Source organism: Gigantopelta aegis, chromosome 11 (assembly GCF_016097555.1).
Source record: "Gigantopelta aegis isolate Gae_Host chromosome 11, Gae_host_genome, whole genome shotgun sequence".
NCBI lineage: Eukaryota > Metazoa > Mollusca > Gastropoda > Neomphalida > Peltospiridae > Gigantopelta > Gigantopelta aegis.
This window is the reverse complement of record NC_054709.1, coordinates 16,299,691-16,321,625: the sequence shown is the minus strand read 5'-3', so window position 1 is coordinate 16,321,625 and position 21,935 is coordinate 16,299,691. Positions and strand designations below refer to the sequence as shown.

Sequence of the window (21,935 nt, the reverse complement as noted above, 5' to 3'; positions counted from 1 at the left end):
CCTGGGTCTATAGAACTAAGACGTACCAAATGGCTTGGGTCCAAGGAAACCTGGGTCTAGAACTAAGACGTACCAAATGGCTTGGGTCCAAGGAAACCTGGGTCTATAGAACTAAGACGTACCAAATGGCTTGGGTCCAAGGAAACCTGGGTCTATAGAACTAAGACGTACCAAATGGCTTGGGTCCAAGGAAACCTGGGTCTATAGAACTAAGACGTACCAAATGGCTTGGGTCCAAGGAAACCTGGGTCTAGAACTAAGACGTACCAAATGGCTTGGGTCCAAGGAAACCTGGGTCTATAGAACTAAGACGTACCAAATGGCTTGGGTCCAAGGAAACCTGGGTCTATAGAACTAAGACGTACCAAATGGCTTGGGTCCAAGGAAACCTGGGTCTATAGAACTAAGACGTACCAAATGGCTTGGGTCCAAGGAAACCTGGGTCTATAGAACTAAGACGTACCAAATGGCTTGGGTCCAAGGAAACCTGGGTCTAGAACTAAGACGTACCAAATGGCTTGGGTCCAAGGAAACCTGGGTCTATAGAACTAAGACGTACCAAATGGCTTGGGTCCAAGGAAACCTGGGTCTATAGAACTAAGACGTACCAAATGGCTTGGGTCCAAGGAAACCTGGGTCTATAGAACTAAGACGTACCAAATGGCTTGGGTCCAAGGAAACCTGGGTCTATAGAACTAAGACGTACCAAATGGCTTGGGTCCAAGGAAACCTGGGTCTATAGAACTAAGACGTACCAAATGGCTTGGGTCCAAGGAAACCTGGGTCTATAGAACTAAGACGTACCAAATGGCTTGGGTCCAAGGAAACCTGGGTCTATAGAACTAAGACGTACCAAATGGCTTGGGTCCAAGGAAACCTGGGTCTAGAACTAAGACGTACCAAATGGCTTGGGTCCAAGGAAACCTGGGTCTATAGAACTAAGACGTACCAAATGGCTTGGGTCCAAGGAAACCTGGGTCTATAGAACTAAGACGTACCAAATGGCTTGGGTCCAAGGAAACCTGGGTCTATAGAACTAAGACGTACCAAATGGCTTGGGTCCAAGGAAACCTGGGTCTATAGAACTAAGACGTACCAAATGGCTTGGGTCCAAGGGTCTGGAACTAAGACCTTGGGTCCAAGGGGGTCTATAGAACTAAGACGTACCAAATGGCTTGGGTCCAAGGAAACCTGGGTCTATAGAACTAAGACGTACCAAATGGCTTGGGTCCAAGGAAACCTGGGTCTAGAACTAAGACGTACCAAATGGCTTGGGTCCAAGGAAACCTGGGTCTATAGAACTAAGACGTACCAAATGGCTTGGGTCCAAGGAAACCTGGGTCTATAGAACTAAGACGTACCAAATGGCTTGGGTCCAAGGAAACCTGGGTCTATAGAACTAAGACGTACCAAATGGCTTGGGTCCAAGGAAACCTGGGTCTATAGAACTAAGACGTACCAAATGGCTTGGGTCCAAGGAAACCTGGGTCTATAGAACTAAGACGTACCAAATGGCTTGGGTCCAAGGAAACCTGGGTCTAGAACTAAGACGTACCAAATGGCTTGGGTCCAAGGAAACCTGGGTCTAGAACTAAGACGTACCAAATGGCTTGGGTCCAAGGAAACCTGGGTCTATAGAACTAAGACGTACCAAATGGCTTGGGTCCAAGGAAACCTGGGTCTAGAACTAAGATGTACCAAATGGCTTGGGTCCAAGGAAACCTGGGTCTATAGAACTAAGACGTACCAAATGGCTTGGGTCCAAGGAAACCTGGGTCTAGAACTAAGACGTACCAAATGGCTTGGGTCCAAGGAAACCTGGGTCTATAGAACTAAGACGTACCAAATGGCTTGGGTCCAAGGAAACCTGGGTCTATAGAACTAAGACGTACCAAATGGCTTGGGTCCAAGGAAACCTGGGTCTATAGAACTAAGACGTACCAAATGGCTTGGGTCCAAGGAAACCTGGGTCTATAGAACTAAGACGTACCAAATGGCTTGGGTCCAAGGAAACCTGGGTCTATAGAACTAAGACGTACCAAATGGCTTGGGTCCAAGGAAACCTGGGTCTATAGAACTAAGACGTACCAAATGGCTTGGGTCCAAGGAAACCTGGGTCTATAGAACTAAGACGTACCAAATGGCTTGGGTCCGAGAAAACCTGGGTCTATAGAACTAAGACGTACCAAATGGCTTGGGTCCAAGGAAACCTGGGTCTGGAACTAAGACGTACGAAATGGCTTGGGTCTGAGAAAACTAAGTCTGGAACTAAGACGTACCAAATGGCTTGGGTCCAAGGAAACCTGGGTCTATAGAACTAAGACGTACCAAATGGCTTGGGTCCAAGGAAACCTGGGTCTATAGAACTAAGACGTACCAAATGGCTTGGGTCCAAGGAAACCTGGGTCTATAGAACTAAGACGTACCAAATGGCTTGGGTCCAAGGAAACCTGGGTCTATAGAACTAAGACGTACCAAATGGCTTGGGTCCAAGGAAACCTGGGTCTATAGAACTAAGACGTACCAAATGGCTTGGGTCTGAGAAAACCTGGGTCTATAGAACTAAGACGTACCAAATGGCTTGGGTCCAAGGAAACCTGGGTCTATAGAACTAAGACGTACCAAATGGCTTGGGTCCAAGGAAACCTGGGTCTAGAACTAAGACGTACCAAATGGCTTGGGTCCAAGGAAACCTGGGTCTATAGAACTAAGACGTACCAAATGGCTTGGGTCCAAGGAAACCTGGGTCTATAGAACTAAGACGTACCAAATGGCTTGGGTCCAAGGAAACCTGGGTCTATAGAACTAAGACGTACCAAATGGCTTGGGTCCAAGGAAACCTGGGTCTAGAACTAAGACGTACCAAATGGCTTGGGTCCAAGGAAACCTGGGTCTAGAACTAAGACGTACCAAATGGCTTGGGTCCAAGGAAACCTGGGTCTATAGAACTAAGATGTACCAAATGGCTTGGGTCCAAGGAAACCTGGGTCTAGAACTAAGACGTACCAAATGGCTTGGGTCCAAGGAAACCTGGGTCTATAGAACTAAGATGTACCAAATGGCTTGGGTCCAAGGAAACCTGGGTCTAGAACTAAGATGTACCAAATGGCTTGGGTCCAAGGAAACCTGGGTCTATAGAACTAAGACGTACCAAATGGCTTGGGTCCGAGACAAACTGGGTCTATAGAACTAAGACGTACCAAATGGCTTGGGTCCAAGGAAACCTGGGTCTATAGAACTAAGATGTACCAAATGGCTTGGGTCCAAGGAAACCTGGGTCTATAGAACTAAGATGTACCAAATGGCTTGGGTCCAAGGAAACCTGGGTCTAGAACTAAGACGTACCAAATGGCTTGGGTCCAAGGAAACCTGGGTCTATAGAACTAAGACGTACCAAATGGCTTGGGTCCAAGGAAACCTGGGTCTATAGAACTAAGACGTACCAAATGGCTTGGGTCCAAGGAAACCTGGGTCTATAGAACTAAGACGTACCAAATGGCTTGGGTCCAAGGAAACCTGGGTCTATAGAACTAAGACGTACCAAATGGCTTGGGTCCAAGGAAACCTGGGTCTATAGAACTAAGACGTACCAAATGGCTTGGGTCTGAGAAAACCTGGGTCTGGAACTAAGACGTACCAAATGGCTTGGGTCTGAGACAAACTAGGTCTGGAACTAAGACGTACCAAATGGCTTGGGTCCAAGGAAACCTGGGTCTATAGAACTAAGACGTACCAAATGGCTTGGGTCCAAGGAAACCTGGGTCTAGAACTAAGATGTACCAAATGGCTTGGGTCCAAGGAAACCTGGGTCTAGAACTAAGATGTACCAAATGGCTTGGGTCCAAGGAAACCTGGGTCTAGAACTAAGACGTACCAAATGGCTTGGGTCCAAGGAAACCTGGGTCTAGAACTAAGACGTACCAAATGGCTTGGGTCCAAGGAAACCTGGGTCTATAGAACTAAGACGTACCAAATGGCTTGGGTCCAAGGAAACCTGGGTCTATAGAACTAAGATGTACCAAATGGCTTGGGTCCAAGGAAACCTGGGTCTAGAACTAAGATGTACAAATGGCTTGGGTCCAAGGAAACCTGGGTCTAGAACTAAGATGTACCAAATGGCTTGGGTCCAAGGAAACCTGGGTCTATAGAACTAAGATGTACCAAATGGCTGGGGTCCAAGGAAACCTGGGTCTAGAACTGAGATGTACCAAATGGCTTGGGTCCAAGGAAACCTGGGTCTATAGAACTAAGACGTACCAAATGGCTTGGGTCCAAGGAAACCTGGGTCTATAGAACTAAGACGTACCAAATGGCTTGGGTCCAAGGAAACCTGGGTCTATAGAACTAAGACGTACCAAATGGCTTGGGTCTGAGAAAACCTGGGTCTGGAACTAAGACGTACGAAATGGCTTGGGTCCAAGGAAACCTGGGTCTATAGAACTAAGACGTACCAAATGGCTTGGGTCTGAGAAAACCTGGGTCTGGAACTAAGACGTACCAAATGGCTTGGGTCTGAGAAAACCTGGGTCTGGAACTAAGACGTACGAAATGGCTTGGGTCTGAGACAAACTAGGTCTGGAACTAAGACGTACCAAATGGCTTGGGTCCAAGGAAACCTGGGTCTGTAGAACTAAGACGTACCAAATGGCTTGGGTCCAAGGAAACCTGGGTCTATAGAACTAAGATGTACCAAATGGCTTGGGTCCAAGGAAACCTGGGTCTATAGAACTAAGATGTACCAAATGGCTTGGGTCCAAGGAAACCTGGGTCTATAGAACTAAGACGTACCAAATGGCTTGGGTCTGAGACAAACTAGGTCTGGAACTAAGACGTACCAAATGGCTTGGGTCCACATTTCACGGCTCCGATCATGTAGACGGCGCTGGTTTTTGAAGCAGTAAATTTGAGGCTCTCAACAGGAAGTTTGAAATTGTCACTGGTCAACTTTCCAAAATCTTGCCTCATAGCGCTGTTCTGTCCATTGCAGTTACATTTACCACCACCTTGGCATTTTCCAAGGACACCGCACGCACACTGTATATCAAAATAACGATAGCTGATCAACTGTATGGTACTTTTAGAAGGAAGGAAACGCTTTATTTAACAATGCACTCAACACATTTTATTTACGGTTATATGACGTCGGACATATGGTTAAGGACCACACAGATATTGAGAGGAAATCCGCTGTCGCCACTTCATGGGCTACTCTTTTCGATTAGCAGCAAGGGATCTTTTATATGCACCATCCCACAGACAGGATAGTACATACCACAGCCTTTGCTACACCAGTTGTGGAGCACTAGCTTGAACAAAAAATAGCCCAATGGGTCCACTGACGGGGATCAATCTTAGACAGACGACGCATTAAGCGAATGCTTTACCACCGGGCTATGTCCCTCCACAGTACTTTTAGAAGCAAATCTTCAAATTCGGGCAATAATAATAAATATATCCGGGCAACTTAGTTGGCCTGAAAACGTTTTAACATGTAGGTAGGTAGTTATTAATGTGCACATTCAGAACTGTTGTAGCATACATCTGTCAGTGCAGGTGTCAACTTTCACCGGAGGGCTTCTCCGTCCAGGACAGGAAAAGGTTTGGGTACGTGGGTGGGAGGGGTTCGCCACGATGGCAAGTGCAAGAGAACACAAGCAGCCTGACCAGGGTTGGTAGCAGGCAAGCTATAGGGTCTCAACAGCGATGGACTGGACAATTTTATGGCTTCAGTTTTCCAAAGTATAATGTTGACAATTTGAATGCTTTTAGAAACCTTCCACTATATTCACATCATTAATATTAATATCTAATCAAATTAATATTTTTTATTAAACATTTCATCTTTAATAATAAGAACAAAACAAATAGTAAAAAAATAATAATAATAACAACAACATAACACATTCATTATTAAGAGGAAGCCAGTGCACCACGACTGGTATATCAAAGGCCGTGGTATGTACTATCCTGTCTGTGGGATGGTGCATATAAAAGATCCCTTGCTGCTAATTGAAAAGAGTAGTCCTTGAAGTGGCGACAGCGGGTTTCCTCTCTCAATATCTGTGTAGTCCTTAACCATACGTCAGATGCCATATAACCGTAAATAAAATGTGTTGAGTGCATCGTTAAATAAAACATTTCTGTTTTTTCTTTTTTTTATTAATAGGGTGTCGTTTAAACATTCATTCATTTATTATTAATAGTATTAATTAATACATCTTTAATAATATTAAAATTTGCATTATTAATTTTATATACATGTATGTACCTATGTCATTAATAACATTAATACTTAAAGGGACATTCCTGAGTTTGCTGCATGCATTGTAAGATGTTTCCGACTAATAAAATATTTCTACGATTAAACTTACATATTAAATATATTTTCTTGTTTAGAATATCAGTGTGTGTATATTCAATGTGTTTCTTGTCATCTTAATATTCGTAAGACCACCCAAACTGGATTTTGTCTTCAAATAATTTTGTACGTACGAAAAAACAATATTTTAGGAAATAAGATGAAATTTAACCTAGTACAAATATTAGAATAATCAGAAACACGTTTAATATACAGCCACTAATATTTTATGCAGAAAAATATGTTTGATATGTAATTACAATCGTTAAAAAGTATCTGTTAGTCGATAACATCTGAAAAATTGCTGCAAAGTCGGGAATGTCCCTTTAAGCCATTAATAATATTAATAGCTACTTCATTTATAATATTACTTACTTTATTAATAATATTAATACTTACTTCGTTAGTGATATTAATATTTTCTTCATTAACAATTTAGTAAAATTTACTTGATTTAAGGTTACTTTATATTAATAGTTATACTTACACTATCATCGACTACGGAACCCCAAGACCTTTGGCTCTTTCCCTCGGCATCAGTCCAGGAAACTTTTTGTAGCAAGTTGAAGTTTGATGGACATTTAAACCTGACAACATAGTAATAAAAGAGAAATTAAATAGAGAATAATTAGTTAATGACGTAGGATATCGGCTTTATCCTGTGAAAATAAGAGGAGGAAATTCAGTGGAATTTCTCATTCGGCCTGAACAAAATAAAGCCAATATCCTATGTCATTAACTAGTTATTATCTTTATGCTGCAGACCATAAAAATTAAGGGGAAAAGCTTTTATTTCTGATATTTCATGTATATTGTTCGATGATCTAGAGGTCAAATGTCAACACCAACAATTGCCAGCAGCAATCAGCAATGCCGTGGAGATTGCCACAGAGTTTTTCATTCTCCACAGCATTGCTGTTGCCGTGGACTACTGGATTTTTGTTTCAAGATGTATTTTTTCCTTATTGTTAAAAATAAAATATACTTTGTGAAGTGAAAACAGATTAAAAGTACATATTAAAAAAGTAACTGCACGATCGAAAATGTGTGTAAATTACCAGCATTAAGTGGGCTCCTACAAGGTCATTGAACTTTATTGACTGTTCATTGCAGAGACCACTGGGTTGCAAGTGTGTGTGTGTGTGTGTGTGTGTGTGTGTCTGTGTGTGCGTGTCTGTGTGCGTGTCTGTGTGTGTGTCTGTGGGTATGAGTGTGTCTGTGTGTGCATGCGTGTGTATGTCTGTGTGTGTGTGTCTGTATGTGTGTGTGCGTCTGTGTGTGTGGCTGTGTCTGTGTGTCTCTGTGTGTGTGTGTCTGAGTGTGTGTCTGTGTGTGTGTCCGAGTGTGTGTCCGAGTGTGTGTCCGTGTGTGTGTCTGTGTCTGTGTGTGTGTGTGTCTGTGTGTCTGTGTGTCTGTGTGTGTCTGTGTGTGTATGTATGTGTGTGTGTCTGTGTGTGTGTGTCTGTGTGTGCATGTGTGTGTATGTCTGTGGATGTGTGTGTCTGTGTGTGTATGTGTATCTGTGTGTGTCTATGTGTGTATGTGTATCTGTGTGTGTCTGTGTGTGTGTATGTGTGTATGTGTCTCCGTGTGTGTGTGTGTGTGTGTGTGTGTGTGTTTGTGTGTGTGTATGTATGTGGAAGGGAGAGGGGTGACAGCTTATACATTGTTGAACCATGGCTATGATGCAGTATGGATGTCTTAAAAAGGCGTTTTAATAAATGTTCTGGGTCATCAGGGGCGGCAGATAAGCCACCCCAATATTTCGGCAAATATTTTTTAACATATACTCGTACATATTTTAGTTTAACATTCTGACAGTATCGCCCGAAAGTAGATATCTTTAAAAATGTTTTAAGCGGGAACACCCCTACAGCACCATCTGTAAGAGGGGGATACCTCTCCCACCCCCCCACCCACCGTCTACATGCAACACCTCAATGTCAAATTCCTTTCAATGTCCCTGGTCAGGGTAAACAACCTTTAATTTGTTCAGTGAAGGGCGATAGAGCCAGAAATTTAGCTTAGGGAGTGGGGAGACAATGGTCGAAAGTTGGGAAATAACAATTATAGCTAGTGTACCAGACATCTTGGTAGCAGAATGCTGAGTTATTAACGAGTGGTTTAATTTGATCGAGGGTAGCATCATATTTCACAGTTTTGGTCCCGTCAATGGGCGAGTTGAGAATGTTGTTGCTCTTTGGCCAAATCACAGTGATTCCAATTCCATTTTTCATTATGCACTTCACCTGCAAATAAAGTTAAAAAGTTTGTTTTGTTTAATGACACCACTAGAGCCAGGGCTCGAAACAGCCTATGGCTAGGTCACCAAATGCGACCAATGTCCCATTTGGGCGACTTAAATATTTAAAAAATAATGGCGTTAGTTGCCCAAATAATATTATGTGGGTGAACTTCTTTACGGCTATGACATATGAGCCACTATTAATATTTGTATACCACATTAAAATCATGCTCGTAGTTCTCTTACCATAATTTGCCAACATCCATTATTATTTTTGGGGCCACCATATTTTTTTGGTTAATTTCAAGCCCGGAGAGAACATTGATATATTAATCACCGGCTACTGGATGTCAAACATTTGGTAATTTTGACATATACAGTTAGAGAGGAAACTCGCTACGTTTTTTTCATTAGTAGCAAGGGATCTTTTATATGCACCATCCCACAGACAGAATAGTACATACCACAGCCTTTGATACACCAGTCGTGGTGCACTGGCTGGAACGAGAAATTGCCCAATGGGCCCACTGATGGGGATCGATCCCAGACCGACCGTGCATCAAGCGAGCACTTTACCACTGGGTTATGTCCCACCCATTATCTACAAATACGTCATTACAGTATTTATTTGTTTTATCATCATTCGACACAACTACACACTGGCATAGCCAGGGGTCCATGGGGGCCTCAGGGTGGGACAAAGCCCAGTGGTAAAGCATTTGCCTGATGTGCAGTCAGTCTGGGATCGATCCCCATCAGTGGGCCCATTGGGCTATTTTTCATTCCAGCCAGTGCACCACGACTAGTATATCAAAGGCTGTGGTATGTACTATTCTGTCTGTGGGATGGTGCATATAAAAGATCCCTTGCTACTAATGAAAAAAACGTAGCGAGTTTCCTCTCTAAGTGTATATGTCAAAATTACCAAATGTTTGACATCCAGTAGCCGGTGATTAATAAATCAATGTTCTCTCCGGGCTTGAAATTTACCAAAAAAATATGGTGGCCCCAAAAATAATACTGGTATATCACAGGCCGTGGTATGTGTTATCCTGTTTGTGGAATGGTGCATATAAAAGATCTCTTGCTGCTAATCGAAGAAAGCAGCCCATAAAGTGGCGACAGTGGGTATCCTCTTTCAATATCTGTGTGGTCCTTAACTATATGTTCGACGCCATATAACCATAAATAAAAATGTGTTGAGTGTGTCGTTAAATAAAAATTTCCTTCCTTCCAATACATGATTAAGTAATTAATATATTTTCTCTTGTGGTGTCAAAACACAAATCAAACTGGGTGGGACATACATGTAGCCTAGTGGTAAAAGTGCTCGCTTGATGCATAGTCTGTCTGGGATCGATCCCCATCAGTGGGCCCATTGGGCTAGTTCTCGTTACAGCCAGTGCACCACAACTGGTATATCAAAGACCATGGTATGTCTGTGGGATGGTGCATATAAAAGATCCCTTGCTACTAATGGAAAAATGTAGCTGGTTTCCTCTCTAAGACTCTATATCAGAGTTATCAAATGATTGACATCCAGAAGCCGATGATTACTTAATCAATGTGTTCTAGTGGTGTCAAACTTTTCTCTAGTTATGTCGTAAAACAAAACAAAGTTTAAGTTTTTAACTTTTTGTTAAAGTTGATTACCTCCAGTGAATCGGCAGGGCCAGTTCCATCTGTGTCGATTTCGTACGAACCAGATCTGGATGAACGCTTGGCCTTTAATATCTCATCACACGTCTTGGGTAATGCTATGAAAAATGACACAACAATGAATATGAATATGAATATGAATATGAATAATTAATATGACTATGGATATGGATGTGAATAATGAATAATGAATATGAATATGAATATGAACATGAACATAAATATGAATATGAATAACAGAGATCGAATTTAAGAATTTTTCTCCCACAGTAATTTAAAAAAGAATTGCCATGGGTGAAACGGCCCACCAACAGCAATTATGAGCCTGCCCATGGCAATTTTTTGTCAAATGTTAAATATTGGCAAATGATGTACACCAGGTGTATATACATTTTTCCGTTGTTGGGGAGCTTTATCGATAGCACTTTTACAAAAGGCTCTATATATATATATGTGTGTGTGTGTCACAAAAGTCTTCAGCAGGGTTTAATGTTCTTTATTCAGGAGGGATGTGAAGATACCGAGGTTTATAAAAACATACAATGATCAAACTGTGGGTAATTTATTTCATTTCAACTTATTTTCGTGCTTATATCCAATTAAGGTTCAAGCATGCTGTCCTGGGCACATACCTCAGCTATCTGGGCTGTCTGTCCAGGACAGTGGGTTAGTTGTTAGTTGGTTAGTGGTTAGTGAGAAAGACGAGGGTGTAATGGCCTTACACCTACCCATTGAACCCTTAATTAAGAACTCGCTCTGGGTTGAAGCCGGTACCGGTGTTGCGAACCCTGTACCTACCAGCCTGTAGTCCGATGGCTTAACCACTGTGTCACCGAGGCCGGTACTGTGGGTCAGGGCCTCGTACCACAAAGCGATCTTAGCACTAAGATCACCTTAAGTACATAGCTAAAAACGGGGCCCAGGTTGTAATAACGCTGGTGGTTTTACATCATTGATAATCTGTGCTGTTAAACAGTTAGTTGTGTTGTGCAGAACTTCAGCTGATAAATCTAAAATCTTGCCATGCAGAAAAATCTAAATTCTGGCCAATTAGAAAAACACTTCTGTCATGCTTTAAAGTTTAAAAGCCTCTTAACTCAAGAGAACACCAGGTAACAGGTGAAACAGGATGTGAACTGAACAGACTACCTGGCCTGAAAACTGAGTTGAGGGTGAACACAACCCAAGCTGCCAATACCAGAGACACAGGAAAACAATAGGAACAAAACAAGAGAAAGCTTTGTACCAAAGAATACAATAGAAACAAAATAAGAGACAGCTTTGTACCATTAGTTGAAAAGAATAAAAATATATGTAAACTGTTTTAAAATAGCAGTTTATATGAAATGCAATTTAAATGTATTCAAGACAAGTAGTATAAGCAGCTGAGTTGCTTGAAAATAATACTCACAAAACTAGATTCTATCAACAAATATTTTTCATTTTTATCATAATAATGAAGTGGATCATCAAACAGGTGATACGCCGTGTTAATACCTCTCCATGAGATGATGCTACATACTGTATAAATTTAAATGAGTGACATAAATCATTATGATTATATAAGTGTATGGAATAACACTTTACTGATGGACTTGGAATCAATTTGTCTGTAACATTTTAAAGGTAAAAAAATTCTCATTTCTCTACAGCTACATGTATGGGAGATTGCAGACATGCAAATGGTGATGATGATCGTCATCATCATTATATCCATCAACACCATGACCTTTGTAATTTTATATCATAAGCATCATCATTGCCACCATCATCATAATTATCACCATCATCTTTCTAATATTTTTTATAATCATATTAATCATCATCACCATTCCTGCCATCTGTATTTGTTTTATCATTGTTATCATCATCATATCCATCATCATCATCACCATCATCATTATCATCATCATCATTATAATCATTATCACCATCATCATCATCATCATCATCATCATCATCATAACTGTTCTTACTTGCATGTGTCAACACAAAACAATTTCTGGGTGGGAAAAAACAGCTCGTTTCATCACGTTGATATTGCTCATTTATTTTACTGAAGATTACTGTGAGTTTCATACTGAGAGCAATTGCCCCCACCCTCTACATATTTACAGCTTTTTAAACTGTAAGCACTGTCATCATTATCATCATTAACATCATCATCATCTGATCACCTCAACATCATCATAATTATCACCACCATCATTACTCATCATCATGATCACACTCATCACCTATCACCCCATCAACATCAATGCTGTCATCATCACCCCATCATAATCACCACCCTCATCACCCATCACCATCAATGCTGTCATCATCACCCCATCATCACCACCCTCATTACCCCATCACCATCAATGCTGTCATCGTCACCCCATCATCACCACCCTCATCACCCATCACCCCATCAATGCTGTCATCATCACCCCATCATCATCCATCACCCCATCATCATAATCCCATCATCACTATCATTATAATCCCATCGTCACAATCATTATAATCTCATCATCACTATCATTATAATATCATTACGATCATTATAATCCCATCATCACGATCATTATAAGCCCATCATCACTATCATTATATCATCACGATCATTATAATCCCATCATTGGGATCATAATCTCATCATCACTCTCCCACCATTACTATCATCACAAGCCCATCATCACTATCCCATTTTCACTATCATTACAATCCCATTATCACTACCATCACTATTCCATTATCACTACCATCACTATTCCATCATCACTATCATCATCATCACTATCATCATTATCCATTCATCACTATCATAATCCCATCATCACTATCCCATCATCACTATCATCATTATCCATTCATTACTATCATAATCTCATTATCACTATCATCACTCCCATCGTCACTATCATAATTCCATCATCACTATCATCACTATCCCATCATCACTATCATCATTATCCATTCATCACTATCACAATCCATTATCACTATCATCACTATCCCATCATCACTATCATCACAATCCCATTATCACTATCATCACTATCATCATTATCCATTCATCACCATCCCATCATCACTATCATCACTGTCATTACCATCCCATCATCATTATCATCACCATCCCTTCATCACTGTCATCATAACCTCATCATCACAATCCCATCATCACTATCATTACAATCTCATCATTACTATCATCACCATCCCATCATCCCTATCCATCACAATCCCATCATCCCTATCATCACCATCCCATCATCACTGTCATCATAACCTCATCATCACAATCCCATCATCCATATCATCACCATCCCATCATCATAACCTCATCATCACAATCCCATCATCCCTATCATCACCATCCCATCATCACTGTCATCATAACCTCATCATCACAATCCCATCATCACTATCATTACAATCTCATCATTACTATCATCACCATCCCATCATCATAACCTCATCATCACAATCCCATCATCCCTATCCCATCATCACTGTCATCATAACCTCATCATCACAATCCCATCATCCCTATCGTCACCATCCCATCATCACTATCATCATCACTCATTACCATCCCATCATCACCATCCTAATATCAATATCATCACCGTCCCATCATCACTGTCATCATAACCTCATCATCACCATCCTAATATCAATATCATCACCATCCCATCATCACTGTCATCATAACCTCATCATCACAATCCCATCATTACTATCATTACAATCCCATCATCATCATTTTCCTCATGATCGTCTTTGTCATCATCATCATCACCTGCACCAGTTCTTACCTCGACAAGAAACGCCATCTCCAGCGAATCCATTATTGCATTTACACTCGAAGCTGCCCGGCGTGTTCGTACATATGGCGTTGTCGTCACAATTGTCCTGCTTTTCAACGCATTCGTCCACATCTGCAGATAGATGCAAAATCACATTTTACAGTTTTGCCAAATTCCAATTCACTTACACACTTAGTACGTTACGCGTTACGGCTGCGTTCATTAGAAATCGTAAATATTTCCCAATTCACAAGTTGTGAAGAGCGTTCATTTTGTATATTAACCCGTGAACATCATATATGAACTGGGGTAGGATTTTCCGTCTCAGTCTTCACAAATCATGAAAAAAATCAAATCATTCGTGTTAATTATGAGTTGGAGTGTCTGAGATTGGAGTGACAGCGCAGATTGTCTACAAATCGCCTGAATGCTCTTAACTTGAGGTGTGCAGACAACAGTGTTTTGATTGGTCAAATGAAAGGTTATATAATAGTGCGTTTTCTTGTTGTTGTTTTGTTGTTGGGGTTTTTGTGGGGGGGGGTTGGGGGGGGGGTTGGGGGGGTTGGGGGGGTTGGTAGGGGGATTAAACCGGTTTGTTGTTATTTTTACAAATTATGTATAATATGAAAGTTGACATTTTGACTGTTGACATTTTTACCGTCGACATTTTGACCACTGACATTTAGACCGTTGACATTTTGTCCTACATCCTTGACTTGGTGAGGTCGTGTTTGAAATTTGCAATTTGAGACTTGACGATATTCACGAGCATGCACCGACTGAACGCAGCATCACGCTATAGAAGTATAAAACAATGTACTACATAATAAGATTTTTAAACCACGCGATGAGCCATTTACAAAACAAAAACCATAAATGCACAAACGTATCCATTGCAGCAGGATAAACGAGCGGTAAGATCAAAGCTACTTTGAAGTACCGAACATAATTTCCGTTTTCAGTACCAACACCAAATCCACGGTATTTAATTCATTCATGAAATGAAAAGCATCCGCGGATCTCATATTTTGCAATAGGAAGGGGGTGTATTGCGGGAGGGGGGCATTAATGTAATTTAGTTCTGTGGCATCGATAGACAAGTCACGTACACTTTAGTTTGTACACAAAGATTAAATAATTACTGTACCATGAATAGAGGGCCCGCGCTCCTTGTGGCCCCGCCTAAATCAGCACCTTCTGCAAGTTCAACTAGCAAACGTTTCGCTAACGTTCGCGAACTATTTGATTGGTTCCCTGGTGGTAATTCGGTTTACTGTGTAGCGACCGTTATCGACAAGCGGATGACTGAACTTACGCCTGGCCAAAGTTAAACCTTCCCCAAGTTCAGCTAGCAAACGTTTCGCTAATGCTCGCGAACTATTTGATTGGTTCCCGATGTGGTCATTTGGTTTACCGTGAAGCGCACAAACCAGTCTAGCGGACGTTTTTCTGCTCGGTCTGGTTGAACGCAGTAAGGATAACGTTCGAGAACTATTTGGTTGATTCCGGAGTGGCCATTTGGTGTCATGGAACCCCAGTGAACCCCCCCCCCCCCCCCCCCTTCGCTCTGGTTCCACTAGTAATATATGTTTCATCAAAAAAAAAAAAATTGGGTGACACTAAAATACGAATTTCTCGACAATTAAATCATGTGTTTTACATTCTGTTATTTCGATCGGTAAGCCGTTTGAGCGAGACGGATTTTAACCGCGTACGTAGTTAACAGAAACCACAGAATCAATAATCCGACACGTCCGCGAAACGCTATAAATCGCGTTCCGCGCGAAACCTCGCAATTATAATATTATGAAAGTCGGTTTAATACAGGCCTCGGTGGTGTAGTGATTAAGCCATCAGACTCAAGGATGGTAGGTACTGGGTACGCATCCCAGTACCGGCTCCCACACAGAGCGAGTGCATTGGCCACTATACCGATTTTGTTTTCATGAGCACTAAAGGTGACGCCACACGATACGAGTGCTTCGTACGAAAATAGCCGATTGTGACAAGACACACATTACGATTGCATTGGTTGTTATGCAGTCAGCTATTCTCGTATGAGGTACTCGTATTGTGTCATGTCTCATGAACCACCAAACTACTTTCTTGGAGATATGTCCCAGCCACATGTTCAGCGACAACGATTGGTACCAGCCATAAGCTAGTCCGAAGGGACGTAGAATGCGTGGTTCTTCTACGTCCGAACCTTGTTACATATCCTATATGTAACTACCGGCCTTGGTGCCGTCGTGGTTAAGCCATCGGTAATAAGGCTGGTAGGTACAGGGTTCGCAGCCCCGTACCGGCTTTCACCCCGACCGAGTTTTAACGCCTCAATGGGTAGGTGTAAGACCACTACACCCTATTCTTTCTCATTAACCACTAACTAACTAACCCCTAACTCATTGTCCTGGACAGACCGCCCAGATAGCTGAGGTGCGTGCCAAGGACAGCGTGATTGAACCTTAATAATAATTTGATATAAGCACGAACATAAGTATAAATAAAATGAATTAATAGGCCAACCTACTTCGTTCGGTTTTGGGTTAAAGCTAAAGGTTGTACTGTACCAAATAAAATCTCACAGGCGACAATGTTAACGTATAAAGTTACAGTATCAGCTATATATCAACTATAATAATTATGATCCCAACCCCTCCCCCAACGTATTAACTGAAGAAAGTAGAACTTTTGACAGCTCAATTTCGAAACAAATAGAAGCCTGCCTTGAACAGAAACCTGCCTAGTTCTGCCATTCTAGCTTTGTCGAGTTAATGACCGCGTTATAGGCTACTCGTCACTTCCGTTTAATGACGTCACATTTTTAATCACATGACGAGAACAACAGGACAGAAAAATTATTTTAAAAAAAGAAATAGAAGCGTGCCTTGAATACAGGCCTGGACCCATATTTTCGAAGCCATCTTAGCACTACGAAATCGTAAAACCGTCGTAGGTTGTGACGTCACTACAGCACACGCCATAGTGACGTCATAGCTTACGATGATTTTACGATTTCGTAGGCTAAGATAGCTTCGAAAATATGGGCCCAGGGCCCATATTTTCGAAGTTCTCTTAGTGTTACGAAATAGTAAAACCATCGTAGGGTGTGACGTCACTACAGCACACGCCATAGTGACGTCATAGCTTACGACAATTTTACGATTTCGTAGGCTAAGATTTCTTCGAAAATATGGGCCCTGGTCTCGGAGCGTCATGAAAAAAAATAATCATATAGAAGCCTACGCTTCCACTCAAGGATTTACGGTAATCGGACATCTTCACAACACCTCCGTATTAGTGTCGCACAAAATTGCAGAACTTATATTTTACAGGTATCCCAAATATGTTTCAAGCACAAGGCACATATCGGAGGTTGAAACTATAGTGCAAGGTACTCCCAAAAATGGAATTTTGAGCAAAAATGAAGGTTCCTAATAAAAATATGTTACCCCCCCCCCCCCCCCCCCCCCCCCCCACACACACACACCTATTTGTTTGCAGGTAGATTATATGTGAGGTGCCACACATTGTATTGGTGTGCTGCCTGCTAGTGCTTGAGTGACTTGATACGCTGCGTATATCAGTTTTATTAGTAAACGTTAACATTATCGGCAACAGGAACTGAATTGGTGCACTGGAACCATGATTATAGTGAAACGTATACTTGCCTTGACACCCGGCAGCCGGATCTCCCGAGTAGCCGTCTTTACACACACACTCCTCATCCGGGTTACACTCGGCGTTAGCAGGGCAATCCACGTTTGTTGTGCAGTGGTCTTTAAATTTAAAATAAATACATGAATACAAACATTGATAAACTGTAATTTGGTAATTTTTAACCAAATAAATATACATATAATAAATAATAAATAAATAATAAATAATAATAAATAATAATAAATAATAAATAAAAGTAAATAAATAAAAATAAATATAAATAAATAAATATACACACACACACACACACACACACACACACACACACACACACACACATGAATACTCAAAGCAGTAAATAAATACTAGTAAATAAATAAATAATATTCAAAGCAGTACCACGTTTGTAACATAAATGAAATATCCCGAAGATGTAAATTAAACAAATTAATTTCAATATAAATAAATGCTCAGTGCAGTACTCAGACACATTGTACCATAAATGAAATATCCTGAATTTGTAAATTAATTAATTTTAAAATAAATAAATATTCAAAGCAGTATTCACGAATTAATGGAATATCCTGAATTTGTATCCATAGTAATATGTTCAACCACTATAGCACCTTTTTAATTACAATATATACTACATGTCATACATTTTTTTGTTAGAGAATGAATATATTTGTACTGTCAATGCATATATCAAAATATAATAACAAGTTACCAATATTATTGAATATATATACAAGTGATATAAGGTTCACGAATATAAGTTTAAAAAAAAAAAAAAACCCACCTCCAGAATCCAAGAGTTTGTTGTTGTTTTGTTTTGGTGGATTGTAATGTTGGGGGGGGGGGGGGGGGGGGGGGGGGGGGTGGGAGGTGGGGTATTTTTTTTTATTATTATTGTTATTGTGTTATTTTATTTCTTCTCGATCTGGCAGCTCCTCTTATCTTTCAACTTTTTTTGCTGTCCACCTCCACATCCCTGTCCTTGTCTCTCCAATCGTGACATGTGCTTGTCTCTTGTGGATATGCGTGCCACACACCATCATTCCGCATCAGCTTTTAGCTGTGGGCTTAGTCTGACCACTTCGGGAAGTGTTCAGTGGTTACTTCTGGCATCGTTAACAGGCACATTGTTAAGTAACCACCTACCATACACCGCTACTACCGGCGGTCGTTAGTTAGTGTCGTGGGTTAGACCACCTTTATTAGCGGTATAGGACGAGGATGCTAGGTGGGTGCAGGGAAGTTTATACACAGAGATTACACGTGTGGAGGAAGTTGAGACAGGTAGGCGATGCTGTGGACAGCTCAGAAGACAGAGTCGAAGCAAACTGATAGAAAGGGTCGAAACAGATTGAAATCGTCGGTGAAACTACCGACTGCCAGCAGAAAGTTGGCCAACTGTGTGCTGTTACGACTTCTACGACTGTCCAGTTTCTAGTCTGTGCGCTTTTACAACTCGATTCTCATCGTACAACCTATTAAGTTGTTAATCTGAGCGCACCCATCGTAAGTCAGGAGTTGCTGAAAATACAACGCAACTGTCGAGTTGGCCAACTTTCTGCTGGTAGTTGGTAGTCTGATCCTAGCATAACATGAATTATGTAGATGATTTCCATAGAAATTTGAAGCTCGAGGGAGAGCACTGCCGTGGCCACGATTTTATATTGGGGGGGGGGGGGGGGTGTGCAACCCACACTATGATGTATGTATGTATGTTTTGATGTATGAATATCTATATATTGTATGTATGTCGAAGTTGACTGTTACATACAAAGATATTAACGCACTGGCGCAGGGGATAATTAAATCCTGTCTGGCCTCACAAATTGTCCCGTGTCGAACCTATGGCACCGAATCTCCCATAACTTTGCAGACTTTCCACGATACCTTTTGAGCTATTGAGGCATCCATAAAAGGATGCTCTTTAACTCAACTATATGCATGGGTTTTACAAGTTACGCGGTCGATCCCGCTTACGTGCATGAAATAGTGGGCAGTCCTGGCATATTAATGTATGCATATTGATGTTTGAATATCCATATATTGTATGTATGTCGAGGTTGACTGTTAAATATGTAGATATAAACGCACTGCGACGCAGGGAATAATGTATGTATGTATTGATGTATGTATGTGTGTGTGTGTATGTGTGTGTGTGTGTGTGTGTGTGTGTATGTATGTATGATTTTATAAAATTAAATACATTTGTTTTAAAGGTTTGATTGGTGGGTATGGCCCCCGTACCCCTCCACCTCCCTACGACACAGAGGGAGAGGGTGTACCCTGCCCTTGGATCCGCGCCTGCATGATATTTGTATGGAAACCAAGACATTTATGAATATTATTCTACATCAAACAAATATTTAATACCTAAATACGACCGTGACTAAGTATATTAAGGAGACAGCCATATTGACAAATGTTAATGGTATGTAAGACATAAAATAAAAGTAGGTCGAGTTATAGATTTTCTCAATGCACACTCTATATGTACGTTAATATATAGATTGATTGTACTATATGTAGTTTAATGCGTTTGTAAATAGGCCTAGGGCTTTCTTGTGGAAACATAGACTAATATATATATATATATATATATATATATATATATATATATATATATATATATATATATATATATATGACAATAACTATTGATTAAAGTATTACACTACACGTATTTTGAAGTGTCCTACGTGTGTAGGATATTTTTATAATACACATATTTTAAAGTGTATGTATATGTTAGATGTTTATGCATAAAGTGTGTGATAACGTATATAGAGAATTATACATGAATGGCCTTTACATATCATTTACCTTGCTCAGAGTTGTTGTTTTGGGTTTTTTTTTTTAAACTACAGATCTAACGAGCGAAAGTGAATTGGGTGCGTTTGTAAGCAATGAGATGTAATATATATATATATATATATATATATATATATATATATATATATATATATATATATATATATATACTGTGCCAAATAAGTTTAGCAATTACGTACAAGATATGAAATACAGATAACCTGATTGGATGTTGAATTTATTTGTACACATTATTTCATTGATACAGCATTTCTGAATGTAGCCAGCAGTAACACGTTGTCACGGTGTCACGGGGTCAACGTCGTCACTTTAATATCAACTGATGAAACCAAAATGTTGAGAGAGGCTCAGTAATGTGTGTGTGCACACCAGCGGCATTGATGACAGCAGTAAATCGTCGTCTCATGCTTCTAATGAGACCATTAATCTCAGGAACAGTAATTGCATTCCATTCCCGGTTCAGAGCAATTTGTAGGTCATGGACATTAAGGATATGAGGATGGGTTTCGCGTACCCTACGGCCCAGTAGGTCCCATGCATGTTCAATTGGGGACAAGTCAGGGGACTTTGGTGGCCAGTTCAACACTTGGATGTGGTTCCGCTCAAGAAGATTAGTGGTTAGCCTAGCGGTATGTGGTCTAGCGTTGTCAGGATGCTGCTGCAGTAATGGAATGACCACTGGTGTAATGATCTTGTCGCAGTAACGTTGAGCAGTCATGTTTCCGTGAATGAAAACGAGATCTGTTTGACCTCCACCATGAATGCCGGGCCAGGCCATGACGCTGCCACCGCCATATCGGTCATGCTGAATGACGTTGTCTGCATCATATCGTTCTCCCCGTCGCCTCCATACACGACGCCTACCATCCGCAAACTGAACACAAAACCTGGATTCGTCTGTGAATAATGTCTGATCCCATTGTCTTCGTCGCCAGTGTTGGTGTATTCTTACCCATCTCAGACGTTCCTGAATGTGACGCGCTGTAATCCAGCAGCATGGAGACGGTTACGGACAGTTTGAGCATGAATTCTTGTGCCTGTGGTTTGCTGCAAAGTACGGGCTAAACGAGGAGCACTTTCGAACATGTGACATCGAGATGACGTCACTAAATACCTACCTTCCCTTGGAGTAGTTAATCGTGGTCTACCAGAACGTGGTCGATCTCGCACTTGCCCAGTTTGGTGTACGCGTTGTTGGAGTCGTGATATGGTACTGTCATGAACACGAAAGTACTGAGCGACGTCGTGTACGCGTTGGCCGGCGTTAAGCCGTCCCATTGCTTCATGATGTTGATTTTCCGTTAAGCCTGGACGGCGACCCATTATAACAGGATAAATTCTTCCTTTTGTTTTTGGATAATGTTGGTTCAGT

At 41.0% G+C, this 21,935-nt stretch overlaps 1 protein-coding gene across 1 annotated transcript in view; it reads right to left on the bottom strand.

Annotated features, from left to right (window-relative positions):
• The window catches only part of LOC121385046, a 184,693-nt gene that overhangs the window by 142,373 nt on the left and 20,385 nt on the right, over positions 1 to 21,935 (bottom strand). Inside the window, exons 5-10 of the mRNA XM_041515582.1 lie at positions 17,731 to 17,838; positions 14,069 to 14,191; positions 10,257 to 10,360; positions 8,441 to 8,607; positions 6,846 to 6,945; positions 4,836 to 5,034 (exon numbers count right to left, since the gene is read on the bottom strand). Coding sequence (XP_041371516.1) covers positions 4,836 to 5,034; positions 6,846 to 6,945; positions 8,441 to 8,607; positions 10,257 to 10,360; positions 14,069 to 14,191; positions 17,731 to 17,838 — 801 coding nt within the window. The remainder of the gene's footprint in view (positions 1 to 4,835; positions 5,035 to 6,845; positions 6,946 to 8,440; positions 8,608 to 10,256; positions 10,361 to 14,068; positions 14,192 to 17,730; positions 17,839 to 21,935) is intronic.